Below are 16,530 nucleotides of genomic sequence, written 5' to 3' on the forward strand. Positions count from 1 at the left end.
CCCTTCGCTAATATCCTCCCTTAAAGTGGACTTTAGACAAGACTTTATATAGAGACAAACCCCTCCTCCTCTCCGATTTTTACGATCCTTTCTAAACAGACTGTAACCCTGTAAGTTAACTGCCCAGTCATAGCTTTCATCTAACCATGTCTCGGTTATTCCCACTATGTCAAAGTTATCTGTAGATATTTCTGCTTCTAGTTCTTCCATCTTGTTTGTCAGGCTTCTGGCGTTTGCGAGCATGCAGTTTAGAGGATTTTGTTTTGTTCCAATCTCCTCACTGTGGATTGTTTTAGAAATGTTCTTACCTCCCTTCTGAGTATGTTTTCCTGGGTCGTCTTTGTTCGAGTCTAATGTTTTTCTTCCCGTCCCCTCTTCTTCTAGTTTAACGCCCTCCTGATGAGTGTAGCGAGTCTTCTGGCGAATGTGTGTTTCCCAGGTTTGTTGAGGTGTAGTCCGTCTCTGGCGAGGAGTCCATCGTACAAGTAATTCACACCGTGGTCCAGGAATCCGAATCCTTGTTGTCTGCACCATCGTCTTAGCCAGTTGTTTGCATCAAGGATCCTGTTCCATCTCCTGGTGCCATGCCCATCTACTGGAAGGATAGAAGAAAAAACTACCTGTGCATCCAGTTCCTTTACTTTCTTCCCCAACTCTTCAAAGTCCTTGCAGATTGTCGGTAGGTCCTTCCTTTATGTTTCAAAAACTCCGTGAAAAACTCCATGTGCACATGGCCTATCTCCTAATCTGGTGAGAAATCAGGTTTTCAGTTCTAAATCTGTAGTGAATATTTTCCACCACCAGGAGGCGGCTCAGGAAATCTAGACCTGACGTTCGACAGTTGTACTGAAAGATGTTCCACATAATTCTGGGAACAGATAAACGTCTTTCAGCCAAAGTCACATAAAAGCAGCAGAAGTTCCAGCTCTGTCAGAACGGGAAACTTTCAGCCGCAAGACGGAAGCAGCTACCGGAGCACGTGAACGGATTCGCTACAGGTCGCACATAAAAGATGGGACATTCATTGCATTTCATCCATTGAGAGTTTGCCCGACCTCGTAGATTTCTGGAGAACGATGGAGATTTAGGAATTGTAGACCTCGCGGAGATCTGAGAGGAGGTATGGCAGACAACATGTAATATATGAGAATATCTGTACAAAATGATTCCATTTTCATTCTTTAAATTAGCCGAATCATTATGGAGACATAAATATTAGCAACTCTGCTTGCTGCAAGTGAATTGGACTAATATGTAGAAGCCGATACAATTGCAAGTAGTTTAGACAATGCTCTGTGAGTGAAATACAAGAGCAGAATAAATTTCTCTTTTGGGTGATGGTTTGTTACAATGTGTCAGCGCAGACAATGTAAATCAGTCTGGATTCAGTGTAGTTTCACATGGCTGATATTTGTGGTACGAGTCTGGGCTGGCCGTGGGTCACCGGACCCCAATGCAATAACCTCATAGGTTGTCGGATGTTTCCGGAGACCCGAGGCTGGTGCAGACATTGCATTTCCCACGGTGGCGCTGTACACTGTGTAATCACCATTGTCGGGTACTACAGCTCAGCTCCTACTGTAGGAAATGGAAGCGGAGATGCCAGACCCAGGAATGGCCATTACAAAGAGCATGGATCTGTTTTCTTTGGAGGTCTCCATTGCCTCTGCAAAGCTGATCGGTGCTGGTGCCGGGTGTCAGATCCTCACTGATCTGAAATTGATGACCTATCCTAAGGGTATGTGCACACGTGAAGTATTTGCTGGAGACTTTTCTGCATCAAAAATGTTTTTTTTTTTGGCAGGAAAGATGTAGCCATCTTGTGTAAAAACACAAGTTTTTACATCAGTTTTTGTTGACATGCTGCAGAATAAGAATAATGTACATGAGACTTCAGGAATCTCATTTACTTTGCTAGGGCTGGTGCATTGTGACAGACAGGCAGTGACCTCAGAAAAGTTCAAAACAAAGTGTCTTTAATGTCCAACGTACTCACAAACAGAAAACAAATGGTATCCTCTGGATCGCAGGTGGGAATCAATACAGTCCGTGTCCGAGACCAGCTGCCATGGGCGACTGCATCACCGTGTCACGCTGAGAGGTGCCAGGCCTTTTGGCGTCGCTCGGGTCTGTGTTGCTTCACACAGGCTAAGCTTTGCAGAGCCACCTGCTCTGCAGTTTGCAAACCAAGACTGACACATCCATCCTTTTGCTGCAGGGTTTTTAAATGGAATCTGTGGCAATATGCCACTTGTAAGACCCGGCCTGGAGAGAGCTAACTGCTCCACTACCATCCTGTAGTTCTCTCCAAAAATAAAAGCCCATGCTGGGTTTTATTAAATCTGCTGTGGGCAAATAGCTTGTTCAAGACCAAACTTAAATTAATTTTGCATTGCTACCACAGCTATGCCTGTGACTGCAATGCACTCCCGTTTCTGTGCGCATCCTGGGGGACAAATAGCGACCCTCGCATATAACACCTGTCACTGCCTCACAGTAGATAGATAATAGATAGAAGGATACCTTGAAAAAGACACTGTGTGTGTGTCAGAACGCGTGGGTCCATGTACCCTCCAGACCGGACTTCTTATTGGGGGACCATCTGACTGTGTCAGGGCTGAGTATGGACCATTGTATGTATATTTTTTGTCCATGACCATAAATTTGCAGTGTTCTTGGTCCCATTATTTTTAACTGGGAACACAGTGCACTAGGACTTTACTCCACACAGCCCTTATCTCATAGAACAATTACAAGCTTTGCATATAGGTTTATTGTAACCTTGCACGCATAGGGGTGTTCTATGTTTGTTATACTGATTTTTTTCACAGGCCCTGTTGTCATGATCCAGTTCTGAGATAATGTTCAGCTCTCTTGTCTCTGGACTGGTCATGTGGGAGTTAATCCTCTCTGCCTCACTTTGAAGCTGGCTGAGCTATTTAAGTCCTCTGCAGCCTGTGGGCCAGTGTCAGCTATAGTTCATGTTACATGGTTTGAGCACCTGACCTGGATCCCTGTACTAGTGTTCCTCTTTGCCTCTGACTGCCTGCACCCGTTTATGACTTGGCCTGTACCCCGACTCCGTCTTACGTCTCACGTTTTGGTTACCATGTTCCCGGTAGGCTCTGACGTCTTGCTTGTCCCCGACTATTCTCTGCTCGCCCCGTCTGTACTGCGCTGCTATCTCCGTGTATGACCTTGGCTTGTCTGACTTCTCTTTCATTACCTGTGACACCTGTGTTGTTGTTCAGTGTTGCTGCGCTGTGTGTACAACCTCCTTTCCTTAACCAGCACCCCCTGGTGGAGGTTGCTCTATACTGCACTGCAGCAGCACATTACACCTGTTAGGCTGGTAGCATCAGCCCAGCAGATAGTCCTCATATGTAGTGATTTTGTCATTTAACTTTGTTTGGATTTGGTCTATGGCTATTTGAGAGTATTTAACTCTTCATTATGAATCATTGTTTTGTGTGTAAATTATCCCAAGTTGCCTTTTTAAATGTTTTTATGTGTGTGTATTTTTTGGTCTTGAAATAAAAATTTGTATCTTTATTTAAAATATCTGGGTGATCCCTGTTTGTATGCATGTACTTTTTTTTCTTGTTGTATAGATAGATAGATAGATAGATAGATAGATAGATAGATAGATAGATAGATAATAGATAGAAGATAGATAAATAGATAGATAGATAGATGATAGATAATAGATAGATAGATAGATAGATAGATAGATAGATAGATAGATAGATGATAGATAATAGATAGATAATAGATAGATAGATAGATACATAGATAGATAGATAGATAGATAGATAGATATGAGATAGATAATAGATAATATATAGATAGATGATGGATAAACAATAGATGATAGATAGATAGATAGATAGATAGATATATAGATAGATAATAGATAGACAGATAGATCATAGATAGATAATAGATAGATAGATAATAAATAGATAGATGGATAGGTAGATAGATAGATAGATAGATAGATAGATAGATAGATAGATAGATAGATAGATAGATATGGGTTTTCAGGTGGTCCATATAGCTCTGCCCAGAGTCATCAGTTAAAGAGAGAAAAGCCAGCTCACCGAGTAGCCACCGCAGGTGCACGGAACTCCACGTTGATCCACGTAGTCACCAAATGAAGGAAAAAAAAAAAGTCGTTCCAGCTCCATATTAGTAAAATCAAGGCTTGAAACTTTATTGTGCCAATATAAAAGCAGTGGGACAATGCTCTCCAGATGCACACCGGGACACAAGCGACGCGTTTCGATTTCTACGGATCTTTATCAAAGCTGATCTTTGATAAAGATCGGTAGTGATCGAAACGCGTTGCTGGTGTCCCGGTGTGCATCTGGAGAGCATTGTCCCACTGCTTTTATATTGGCACAATAAAGTTTCAAGCCTTGATTTTACTAATATGGAGCTGGAACGACTTTTTCTTTTTTCCAGAGTCATCAGTGTCTAAATATGAGGCAAAAATGATTTTTAGAAATATTTACAATCTTCAATTCTACAATTCTTTGTGTCTGCGGTTTTCAGACAGAACTCATATGACATCTAAGTACATACAGTGCATGGTCTGATTGCCGGATGCACTCGATTATTTTCTCATGTAGAATCGGCATAAGAAAAAAATACTTCACTGCCACATAGCGTAACACTGGCCAGAGCTATCTGCTAAAACATTACATAGTACTAGTCCAATGTATCCCCTCGTCACACGTGTACAGTCATGGCCAGAAGTTTTGAGAATGACACCAAAATTATATTTTCACATGATCTGCTGCCCTCTGGTTTTTATTAGTGTTTGTCTGATGTTTATATCACATACAGAAATATAATTGCAATCATATTATGAGTACCAATAGGTTATATTGACAGTTAGAATGAGTTAATGCAGCAAGTCAAGATTTGCAGTGTTGACCCTTCTTCTTCTAGACCTCTGCAATTCTCCCTGGCATGCTCTCAATCAACTTCTGGACCAAATCCTGACTGATAGCAGTCCATTCTTGCATAATCAATGCTTGCATTTTGTCAGAATTTGTTGGTTTTTGTTTGTCCACCCGTCTCTTGATGATTGACTACAAGTTCTCAATGGGATTAAGATCTGGTGAGTTTCCAGGCCATGGACCCAAAATTTCTATGTTTTGTTCCATGAGCCATTTAGTTATCACCTTTGCTTTATGGCAAGATGCTCCATCATGCTGGAAAAGGCATTGTTGGGCGCCAAACTGCTCTTGGACGGTTGGGAGAAGTTTCTCTTGGAGGACATTCTGGTACCATTCTTTATTCATGGCTGAGTATTTAGGAAAGACTGTGAGTGAGCCGATTCCCTTGGCTGAGAAGCAACCCCACACATGAATGGTTTCAGGATGCTTTCCAGTTGGCATGAGACAAGACTGGTGGTAGCGCTCACCTCTTCTTCTCCGAATAAGCTGTTTTCCAGATGTCCCAAACAATCGAAAAGGGGATTCATCAGAGAAAATGACTTTGCCCCAGTCCTCAGCAGTCCACTCGCTCTACCTTTTGCAGAATATTAGTCAGTCCCTGATGTTTTTTCTGGAGAGAAGTGGCTTCTTTGCTGCCCTCCTTGAAACCAGGCCTTGCTCAAAGAGTCTCCGCCTCAGTGCGTGCAGAAGCACTCACACCAGCCTGCTGCCATTCCTGAGCAAGCTCGGCACTGCTGGTAGTTCGATCCCGCAGCTGAAACAGTTTTAAGATACGGTCCTGGCGCTTGCTGGTCTTTCTTGGGCGCCCTGGAGCCTTTTTGACAACAATGGAAGCTCTCTCCTTGAAGTTCTTGATGATGCGATAGATTGTTGACTGAGGTGCAATCTTTCTAGCTGCGATACTCTTCCCTGTTAGGCCATTTTTGTGCAGTGCAATGATGGCTGCACGTGTTTCTTTAGAGATAACCATGGTTAACTGAAGAGAAACAATGATACCAAGCACCAGCCTCCTTTTAAAGTGTCCAGTGATGTCATTCTTACCTAATCATGACTGATTGATCGCCGGCCCTGTCCTCATCAACACCCACACCTGTGTTAATGGATCAATCACTAAAACGATGTTAGCTGCTCCTTTTAAGGCAGGACTGCAATGATGTTGAAATGTGTTTTGGGGGTTAAAGTTCATTTTCTGGGCAAATATTGACTTTGCAAGTACAGTAATTGCTGTTAAGCTGATCACTCTGATATTCAGGAGTGTATGTAAATTGCCATTAGAAAAAATGAAGCAGTAGACTTTGGAAAAATTAATATTTGTCTCATTCTCAAAACTTTTGGCCATGACTGTATATACATTCTCCCACCTGAGCCGGGGATTTCTGCAGCTTCTCCAGAGTGACCATGGGCTTCTTGGCTGCTTTTCTAATTAGTGCTCTCCTTGCTTGGGATGTCGGGTTAGGCGGACGGCCATGTTTTAGTAGGTTTGCGGTTATGCCATGATAATTCCCTTTACATTTCACAAATACTTTCTACTTTGTGTTGGTATGTCAAATAAAATCCCAATAAGAAACATGTATTTATGTGGGTGTAACGCGAAAACATGTGGAGAAGTTCCCAGGGTATGCATACTTTTTTAAGGCACTGCAGACGTCAGCTCTATACATGGACAGTGTATTGTCCTATTTCTGCTATTGAGGGTTATGCTAAAAGTGTGCGACACATTGAACGTGTTACTAAGACAGATTATTGGAATCTATGACTTCATGATGAGCGAGTTGTAACTAACCCTGCCACGTTTCTGACTGTTTTGTGCAGCCCGTGCCGGAGGTAGCACCAACTGCTGGCGCCATGTTGCTGTCGGTGCTCCTCGTCTATGTCTGCATTCATATTACATGTAAGTGGCTTTTACTTATTATGTTAATGATATTAATAAATAATAGTAGAATTTTTGCTGCTGTACAGATGACCCCTGATGATCAGCAAACCTTCTCATGCTTCTTAGATGTTTTTCGAATTCCTTACAAGATGCTGTAAAAATCCCCTATGTAAAGAAACTGCCAAGAATATCCCACTACCAACGCCGAGGATTGTTTTTTGACATTCTTGAAGTAGATAAGCAGCGGTAGATTAACCTGTCACCCACCTGTCTCAATATAAAGGACCGCACACACGTGTCTGATAGAGAGGAGGAGGAACAAATTAAAAACGACGCCAGATTCAGGAGAACACCAAGTAAAAAAATCCTATTTATGAAAGGTGTCAGCTCTTTTTTAAAGGGAATCTGTCAGTAGGATTAGCCCTCCTAAGCCCTCTATATGGGCATGTAGGTCATAGGAAGCTGAATAAAATGACACCTTCATATCTGAAATCTGTTATCTTATTCCAGAGAAATCAATGTTTTCTTTAATATGTAAATGAGCTGTTAAGGTCTACGGGTCGGACATACAGCTCCAAGAGAATCTGCCTCCAGAGCTTATTTTAAATGAAAGGGGGCACGACCAGTGTGAGACATGTAATAACTGACAGTCTGCTCTCCTGATCTACATGATAACGCCCCATTTAATCTAAAATAAGCTCCGGAGGCCGATTCTCATGGAGATCTATGTCCGACTCAGAGATCTTAACAGCTCATTTATAGACGGCTTAGGAGGGTTGATCCAGCTGACAGATTCCCTTTAAGTACAGCTGCAATGCAGTTAATGGGAGTGATACTGACTACGAGAAATATCAAAGGGACATCCATCCCTTTTTCTATTAATTGGCAAGGGGGTCCCAGAGGTCAGGCTCTTACCAATAATAATGTTATGGAAAACAGGGGTATAATCACCTAACACAATTATGAGATGTTCCATAAATGTCTAATAACTTAGGGTTCCAATTATCGGAGCCACGCCAAACTCCAGGTCCCTTGACTTACCCAGTGAGGCCACTGCGTGCCTCCATATCCACGCGGAGAAATAATGTTAGAGACTTTGCATGTTCGAAACTTCTTCTATCCAATGCTGTAGAGGTCAAGCTAGCCCTGGGGTTTACAGGACACTTTAACTGGAGATAAATGTGGTTTCTAAAGTAGGTACCTTCATCTAAATGTCTAAGGTTCTAATAGCCATTTAGGGTTTTGTTTTTCTTATTTCTTTTCAAGAGGCTAACTCAACTATACAACACTGGACCTGATATCTGCCTGTTCTGCCCTATGTCCCACCTCTCTGGGGGAAAGGTGTTAAGGCTGCGTTCACACACAGCTGTCATAGTGCAACTTTTATCCCCAAAAGCCCCGTGACGCTACTTTTTTTTTTACTGTTTCCCAACACTGAACCTATAAAACCAGGCAGCCATTATGATCGGCCGGGCAATCTCGTAAGTGAAACAGCTTATTTCCTCCAAGGTTAAGTGATTGTGCAGAGAAACAGCGGAAAGACTCCAGCGGCACAGGGCTGCAAAGTGGCCGCATGACTGCTGTGTGTGAATGCCGCCTTATACAGCAGTATCATATCTGCGATTCTGATGGTCTCTGACTGCCAAATGGCCAACACATTAGGAGTAAGATCCTGTATCTGTAAAGGTTGTGGTCAGTGGGACAGCATATTCAGCGTTGGGTGCAGCCCCAGATCTCATGGATGGATGCGTTTGTCTCAGCCCTGTGTAGGAAAGGTGGGAAGATCTTCTTGCATACTTCCATCTTGCATCGCTGACCTTTCTGTAACACTTCACGGTGAATTTCAGAAATAAACAATAAAAAAAAAGTTACATTCTCTTCCAATCAAACAGAAAGATAAAAAAAAACCATGTCAAACAAGTCCAGCCTGTTTTTTTCCACACTAAACCCATTTCCTTATCATTGATTTTCTTCGCAGGCGGACAAGTCATCGTTTCGCAGATTATACCAAATTATGGCAGCATTAACGGAGCAACAAGAATTACCATCAAAGGAAACGGTGAGGATATTGCACCAAATATACTGACCACAATAGGAAAATTGAAGGGTTTTTTCATCAGAGCGTCTTGAGACCTGGTAATAACTGGTCTGGTTGGTGAGACATTCAGGGACATTGCCTTCCCATAAACTGACACTCAATTCTTATCTCTTATTGAATGAAAATAAGAGATCAATCAATCTGCAAGGGAAAAATACATTTATTTTCACAGGATCCATACAGGACATTTGCCAAAATAAATTTGGATGTATATTATTATACTAGATGGTGGCCCGATTCTAACGCATCGGGTATTCTAGAATATGTATGCATAGTGTATAGCACAGCCCACGCAGTACATTGCGCAGCCCACACAGTACACGTTGTATATTGCCCAGCCCGCGTAGTATATTGCACAGCCCATGTTGTATATTGCGCAGCCCACGTAGTATATTGCGCAGCCCACGTAGTATATTGCCCAGCCCACATAGTACATTGCGCAGTGCAGGTTGTATATTGCGCAGCCCACATAGTATATTGCGCAGCCCACGTTCTATATTGCGCAGCCCACATTGAATATTGCGCAGCCCACGTAGTATATTGCGCAGCCCACATTGTATATTGCGCAGCCCAGGTAGTATATTGCGCAGCCCACGTTGTATATTGCCCAGCCCACGTTGTATATTGCCCAGCCCATGTTGTATATTGTGCAGCCCACGTAGTATATTGCGCAGCCCACGTAGGATATTGCACAGCCCACATAGTATATTGCGCAGCCCACGTAGTATATTGCTCAGCCCACATAGTATATTGCGCAGCCACGTAGTATACAGCACAGAGCCACGTAGTATACTGCCCAGCCACATAGTATATTGCATAGCCACGTCGTATATTGCCCAGCCACATAGTATACAGCACAGAGCCACGTAGTATACTGCCCAGCCACATAGTATATTGCACAGTCATGTAGTATATTGCCCAGCCACGTAGTATACTGCCCAGCCACATAGTATATTGCACAGTCACACAGTATATTGCCCAGCCACGTAGTATATTGCACAGTCACGTAGTATATTGCCCAGTCACGTAGTATACTGCCCAGCCACATAGTATATTGCACAGCCACGTAGTATATTGCCCAGTCACGTAGTATACAGCACAGAGCCACGTAGTATATTGCCCAGCCACATAGTATATTGCACAGTCACGTAGTATACAGCACAGAGCCACGTAGTATATTGCCCAGCCACATAGTATATTGCACAGCCACGTAGTATATTGCCCAGTCACGTAGTATACAGCACACAGCCACGTAGTATACAGCACAGAGCCACGTAGTATACTGCCCAGTCACGTAGTATATTGGCCAGTCACATAGTATGCACCATATCCGTGTTAAAAAAAAAAAGAAATAAAATAAAAAATAGTTACATACTCACCTTCTGGAGCCTCCGGATCGAAGCGTCCTGTTACCGATGCTCCTTGCGCTCTCCGGTCTGAAGATTGCATTGCGGTCTCGCGAGATGATGACGTAACGGTCTCGCGAGACCACACATCATCATCTCGCGAGACCGCACTGCATGCAGCGGTCACCGGGGCGTCGCAAGGAGCATCGGTAACCGGCCGCTTCGATCCGGAGGCTCAAGAGGTGAGTATGTAACTATTTATTTTTTTATTATTATTTTTAACATTAGATATTTTTACTATTCATGCTGCATAGGAAGCATGAATAGTAAAAAGTTGGTCACACAGGGTTAATAGCAGCGTTAACCGAGTGCGTTACACCGTGGTCAACGCTGCCATTAACCCTGTGTGAGCGCTGACCGGAGGGGAGTACGGAGCGGGTGCTGTGACCGGAGGAGAGTACGGAGCGGGTGCTGTGACCGGAGGGGAGTACAGAGCGGGTGCTGTGACCGGAGGGGAGTACAGAGCGGGCGCTGTGACCGGAGGGGAGTACGGAGTGGGTGCTGACTGCGGGGAAGAAGGAGCGGCCGCTGACTGTGGGGAGGAAGGAGCGGCCATTTTCTTCCAGACTGTTCCCATCACTGATTGGTCGTAGCTGTTTTGCTACGACAAATCAGCGACTTGGATTTCCATGACTGACAGAGGCCGCGACCAATGAATATCCGTGACAGACAGAAGGACAGACGGAAGTGACCCTTAGACAATTATATAGTAGATACTTTTCATAGATACAAGATTAGCCAATTTTATGTGTCCTGAGGTGGTGAGGAACGTGGGTCCACCGCTATCTCAAGTTGAGAAATCATTCCTTGGGTAAGGACATTTTGACTCATTAGTACACAACCCCCGGTTTGTGGACAGATTATTGCTAATACGTTGCAAGTCTTTCCTCCACTGTATTCATAAGTTCAATTTTGTACCATGGCCCTCAATCACTGGCCAAGACAAGTGGCTTGTTGGTGACCTTCTAAGCTCCAGATCTGAGGACACATGACTTGGGAGACTTTCCCTAGCTTGTACTGGATATTTGCATGCACTGGAATGGGGGAGACTGGGGCAGAAGAGTTATTTGTAGATTTTCCAATGAAAAATCAACAGCAATCCCCTCATCTCACCTATTTTTTATATACTGTTGTGTGAAAAAGTGTTTGTCCCCTTCTTGTATTCCTATCCTTTTGCCCATTTGTCACACTTCAAAATGTTTCAGATCATCAAACAAATTGAAATATTAGACAAAGTTAACACAAGTAAACACAAAATGCAGTTTTTAAATGACGGTCTTTATTATTAAGAGAAAAATAAATCCAAACCTACAGGGCTCTGTGTGAACAAGTGATTGCCCCCTTAAAACATAAATTAACTGTGGTTTATCACATCTTTGGGAAACTGAGTTCAAATTACCTAGCCACACCCAGGCCTGATTACTGCCACACCTGTTCTCAATTAAGAAATCACTTAAATAGGACCTGCCAAACAAAGTGATGTAGACCAAAAGATCCACAAAAGCTACATATCATGCTGCGATCCAAAGAAATTCTGGAACAAATGAGAAACAAACTATTTGACATCTACCAGTCTGGAAAATATTATAAAGCCATTTCTAAAGCATTGGGACTCTAGCGAACCACAGTGAGAGCCACAAATGGCGAAAACATGGAACAGAGGTGAACCTTCCCAGTAGTGGCTGGCCAACCAAAATTACCCCAAGAGCACTGCGATGACATCCAAGAGGTCACAAAAGACCCGACAACAACATCCAAAGAACTTTAGGCCTTATTTGCCTCAGTTCAGGTCAGTGATCATGACTCCACTATAAAAAAAGAATGGCTTGCATAGCATAGTTTCAAGACAATAACCACTGCTGAGCTATAAGAGCATAAAGGCTCGTCTCAATTTTACCAGAAAACATCTTGATGATCCCCATGACTTTTGGGAGAACACTCTGTGGACTGCCGAGACAAAAGTTGGACTCTTTGGAAGGTGTATGTCCCATTACATGTGGCGTAGAAATAACACAGCATTTCAGAAAAAGAACATTATACCAACAATAAAATATGGTTGTGGTAGTGTGATGGTCTGGGGCTGTTTTGCTGCTTCAGGACATGGAAGACTTGCTGTGGTAAATGGAACCATGAGTTCTGCTGTCTACCAAAAACATCCTGAAGGAGAATGTCCGGCCAACTGTTAGTGACCTCAAGCCAAATCGCACTTGAATTATGCAGCAGGACAATGATCCAAAACACACTAGCAAGTCCACCTCTGAATGGCTTAAGATAAACAAAATCAAGACTTTGGAGTGGCCTAGTCAAAGTCCTGACCATAATGAGATTGAGATGCTGTGGCATGACCTTAAAAAGGAGGTTTATGCTCAGACACCCTCAAATGTGGCTGAATTACAACAAAATTCCTCCAGAGCATTGGAAAAGTCTCATTGCCAGTTATCACAAATGTTGCTGGTAATGGTGATCCAACCAGTTATTAAATTTAAGGGGCAATCACTTTTTCACACAGGGCCCTGTAGGTTTGGATTTCTTTTTCCCTTAATAATAAAGACCTTCATTTCTAAACTGCATGTTGTGGTTACTTGTGTTATCTTTGTCTAATATTTCTATTTGTTTGGTGATCTGAAACATTTAAGTGTGACAAACATGTAAAAGAATAAGAAATCAGGAAGGGGGCAAACACTTTTTTACACAGTTGTAGGTGTCTTGGCCTTAAGGTGAGTGCTACTACTACATCCTTAGAGATGTGAGGCAAATTTTGGGTGTTGGAGATGGGCAAGCAGGCTATTGAGGAAAAGGCAGAATTGTTTTGGGGGTGGAACTCTAAAGGCATCCACATTGGATGAAAGTCAAGTTAACTTGACCATTTCAGCTGTACCAGCCAACAATCTGATGTGTATGGGGTACACCTGACTATCCCTTGAAATGGGGGTTAAAACTCCAATTCCCAATCCTTTCATTTTTGATGAAGAGTATGATGACCACTTAACTCCCTCTGCCCATTGAAAATATAAGAACGCTCGGCTAAACTGAGCATTCATGTGTATGTTGGGAGCGATAAAAGTGGGACAGATCAAGTGGTCATTTTCACTTTACACGAGGTCTTCACTTGGCATATTCCTGCCAACAAAGTTCTTTAATAAGCAATAAATACATCAGATAGGGATTATATACATTAGGCAGGACTGCTCTATAAGGGTATACCTTGACGATTGGTGGAGCAGCTTAGCATACATTTTTTTGCAAAAAACGTATCAACTAAATACCCTGTTTTTTTTCTTCATCTTTTGACTAGCACTTGCTTATTTACTGTGATTTTTTTTTCACAGCAGAGTATTTTTGACCTCACTGTGCTCTTTTTGTGTTTTAAAGTTCTTTAATAGATATTCTGGACAGGGCGTTCCGTTCCGATCATGGGAAAACAGACGTATGTATTTCATCTCTGTACATTCATCTCTTCTTTCCAGGCTCAATATGGAAGCCGAGATAAGGCCTAGCTGACAGATAGTGAAAGCAGTAGCACATTCGGTAGAACAGGAAGCCCTCCTCCTATTGCCGCCCTTTAAAGAAGACTCACTCCTGATAAGAACTAATATTTACTATCGCACAAGCAACGATCAAAGAAAAGCAGAATTTTCCATGGAACGTGCCGTCTTCTTTGCAGAATTGTTGCAATTCAACCACGTTTGAGGGTGTCTGAGCATAAACCGCCTTTTTTAAGGTCAGGCCACAGCATCTGAGTTGCATTAAGGTCAGGGCTTTGACTAGTCAGCTCCTTTCTGCCATTCTATGTGAACACACAAGTTTCCGGCTTATCTATCAGTGTAGTTTACCGTATACTTGAGCTCGCTCTGAAGGAATTGTGCAAGGCTGTAGAAAATCAGTAGCCGTTGATTGGCTGCAGCGGTCATGAGACATGAAAATGTCATGTGACCGCCAGGAGACATAGTGGTGACATCACTGGAGATTAATATATGTTTTCTTTATATTATATACGGTAAGTGTTGCTCCAATTTAAATAAACATCAGATAACATGTAAATATGCACACAATAAATATTTTATTGAAATACACAACTATACAATAAAAATAGATTTTTTTTAATTATTATTATTATTTATTATTTATATAGTACCATTAATTCCATGGTGCTGTACATGTGAAAAGGGGTACATACAGGGTTATAGATATCCTTAACCCCTTCACCCCAAAGCCTGTTTTCACCTAAGTGACAGGGCCAATTTTTACAATTCTGACCACTGTCACTTTATGAGATCATAACTCTGAAACGCTTCAACGGATCCTGGTGATTCTGACACTGTTTTCTCGTGACATATTGTACTTCATGATAGTGGTAAAACTTCTTCGATATGACTTGCATTTATTTGTGAAAAAAACAAAAATTTGTCGGAAATTATGAAAATTTAGCAATTTTCAAACTCTTAGTTTTTATGCCCTTAAATTAGAGAGTTATATCACATAATATAGTTAATAAACAACATTTCCCACATGTCTGCTTTACATCAGCACAATTTTGGAAACATAACTTTTTTTTGTTAGGACGTTATAAGGGTTAAAAGTTGACCAGCGATTTCTCATTTTTGCAACAAAATTTGCAAAACCATTTTTTTACGGACCACCTCACACTTGAAGTGACTTTGAGGGGTCTATATGACAGAAAATGCCCAAAAGTGACACCATTCTAAAAACTGCACCCCTCAAGGTACTCAAAACCACATTCAAAAAGTTTATTAACCCTTCAGGTGCTTCACAGGAATTTTTTGAATGTTTAAAAAAATTGAACATTTAACTTTTTTTTCACAAAATTTTTACTTCAGGTCCAATTTGTTTCATTTTACCAAGGGTAACAGGACAAATTGGACCACAAAATTCGTTGTACAATTTGTCCTGAGTACGCCGATACCCCATATGTGGGGGTAAACCACTGTTTGGGCACATGGCAGAGCTCGGAAGGGAAGGAGCGCCATTTGACTTTTCAATGCAAGATTTGCTGGAATTGAGATCGGAGCCCATGTCACGATTGGAGAGCCCCTGATGTGCCTAAACAGTGGAAACCCCCACAAGTGACACCATTTTGGAAAGTAGACCCCCTAAGGAACTAATCTAGATGTGTGGTGAGCACTTTGAACCTCCAAGTGCTTCACAGAAGTTTATAATGTAGAGCCGTAAAAAAAATTTTTTTATTAATTTTCACAAAAAATGATATTTTTGCCCCAAATGTTTTATTTTCCCAAGGGTAAAAGGATAAATTGGACCCCAAAAGTTGTTGTGCAATTTGTCCTGAGTACGTCGATACTTCATATATGGGGATAAACCACTGTTTGAGCGCATGGCAGAGCTCGGAAGGGAAGGAGTGCCATTTGACTTTTCAATGCAAAATTGGCTGGAATTGAGATCGGACGCCATGTCGCATTTGGAGAGCCCCTGACGTGCCTTAACAGTGGAAACCCCCCACAAGTGACCCCATTTTGGAAAGAAGACTCCCTAAGGAACTTATCTAGATGTGTGGTGAGCACTTTTAACCCCCAATTGTTTCACTAAAGTTTAGAATGTAGCATTGTGAAAATTAAAAAATCATTATTTCTTTCCACAAAATGATGTTTTAGCCCGCAATTTTTTTTTCCCAAGGGTAACAGGAGAAATTGGACCCCAGAAGTTTTTGTCCAACTTGTCCTGAGAACGCTGATACCCCATATGTTGGGGGGAACCACTGTTTGGGTGCACGGCAGAGCTCGGAAGGGAAGGAGCGCCATTTGAAATGCAGACTTAGATGGATTGGTCTGTAGGCGTCATGTTGCATTTGCAGAGCCCCTGATGTACCTAAACAGTAGAAACCCCCCACAAGTGACCCCATATTGGAAACTAGACCCCCCAAGGAACTTATCTAGATGTGTTGTGAGAGCTTTGAACCAACAAGTGTTTCACTACAGTTTATAACGCAGAGCCGTGAAAATAAAAAATATTTTTTTTTCCACGAAAATGATATTTTATCCCCTATGTTTTTATTTTCCCAAGGGTAACAGGACAAATTGGACCCCAAAAGTTGTTGTCCAACTTGTCCTGAGAACGCTGATACCCCATATGTTGGGGGGAACCACTGTTTGGGTGCACGGCAGAGCTCGAAAGGGAAGGAGCGCCATTTGAAATGCAGACTTAGATGGATTGGTC

The 16,530-nt window shown here is 42.3% G+C and overlaps 1 protein-coding gene across 1 annotated transcript in view; it reads left to right on the plus strand.

The window, feature by feature from the left end:
• The first annotated feature begins 932 nt into the window (after positions 1 to 932).
• Positions 933 to 16,530, plus strand: part of PKHD1L1 (PKHD1 like 1) — a 262,674-nt gene continuing 247,076 nt past the window's right edge. Inside the window, exons 1-3 of the mRNA XM_069731788.1 lie at positions 933 to 1,120; positions 6,777 to 6,855; positions 8,816 to 8,896. Of these exons, the coding sequence (XP_069587889.1) occupies positions 6,810 to 6,855; positions 8,816 to 8,896 (127 nt within the window). The 5' untranslated portion in view covers positions 933 to 1,120; positions 6,777 to 6,809. The remainder of the gene's footprint in view (positions 1,121 to 6,776; positions 6,856 to 8,815; positions 8,897 to 16,530) is intronic.

This window comes from Ranitomeya imitator, chromosome 6, assembly GCF_032444005.1.
Source record: "Ranitomeya imitator isolate aRanImi1 chromosome 6, aRanImi1.pri, whole genome shotgun sequence".
In the NCBI taxonomy this organism is placed as follows: Eukaryota; Metazoa; Chordata; class Amphibia; order Anura; family Dendrobatidae; genus Ranitomeya; species Ranitomeya imitator.